Source organism: Penaeus monodon, chromosome 27 (genome assembly GCF_015228065.2).
Source record: "Penaeus monodon isolate SGIC_2016 chromosome 27, NSTDA_Pmon_1, whole genome shotgun sequence".
Taxonomy (NCBI): domain Eukaryota; kingdom Metazoa; phylum Arthropoda; class Malacostraca; order Decapoda; family Penaeidae; genus Penaeus; species Penaeus monodon.
The window spans coordinates 26,031,523-26,032,298 of NC_051412.1; the positions used below are offsets into that span (position 1 = coordinate 26,031,523).

General features: G+C 32.9%; 1 protein-coding gene across 1 annotated transcript in view; it reads left to right on the forward strand.

The window, feature by feature from the left end:
• Window positions 1-776, forward strand: part of LOC119590726 — a gene marked incomplete in the record, with an annotated part of 107,158 nt that overhangs the window by 7,644 nt on the left and 98,738 nt on the right. Inside the window, 2 exon segments of the mRNA XM_037939414.1 lie at window positions 141-186; window positions 673-776. Of these exon segments, the coding sequence (XP_037795342.1) occupies window positions 141-186; window positions 673-776 (150 nt within the window).

Sequence of the window (776 nt, forward strand, 5' to 3'; positions counted from 1 at the left end):
GTCAAAAATGATTGAAGAAAATATTATGGTCTTTTTTGTATACAGTGTAACTTAAGGTCCTCAAGTAATTATTTCACTAACTCAGTTACAGTGTAGTAGTTACACATTCCCATACAGATAATTGGATTGTTCTTTTCTAGAATACTGCAACCCCACCTGTAGTGAGTCGACCTACAAGAGCAACAAGTAAGTATTGCAAAATGTTAACCCAGATACATTTGTTCTGAGTATACTTATGTATGTATTCTCACATGTACACTCTCATTTTCACTTTCATATTTTCTCACTCTGACACATTGTTGCCTACACACATATAAATAGTAAATTACACAGATCTTCGGTTATTTAATGTATCCATAGACATGCCAATCATTTCCATGTATAGAATCCTCATCTTAGTTTCAGCAATTATAAATTTTCTTTTAAAAAGTCTTGTTTTAGAATTTAGTGGCCTGCAATATACTGGATACTGTGCACTAGAATAATCTTGACACAGTAATAATCCTTTTGTTTTTGTGATGAAGGAATAATTGTGTAATTGATATTAGATGTTAGTGATAGTATATACACATAAATATTTTGTTTGAAAATATTCAATTGTCAAGACTTTCATCTTTACAAAAACAAAAACAAAATATTGCTCCTACTTATATGACTTCATTTTTTTCACAGGAACAATGACAAAATCTGTGTTACCAAGCCCAAGTGCAGGCACCCCAGACATACAGGTGCTGCGTGAAATGAGAACGCCACCCCAGTCTCAAGCTTCTTCTGCA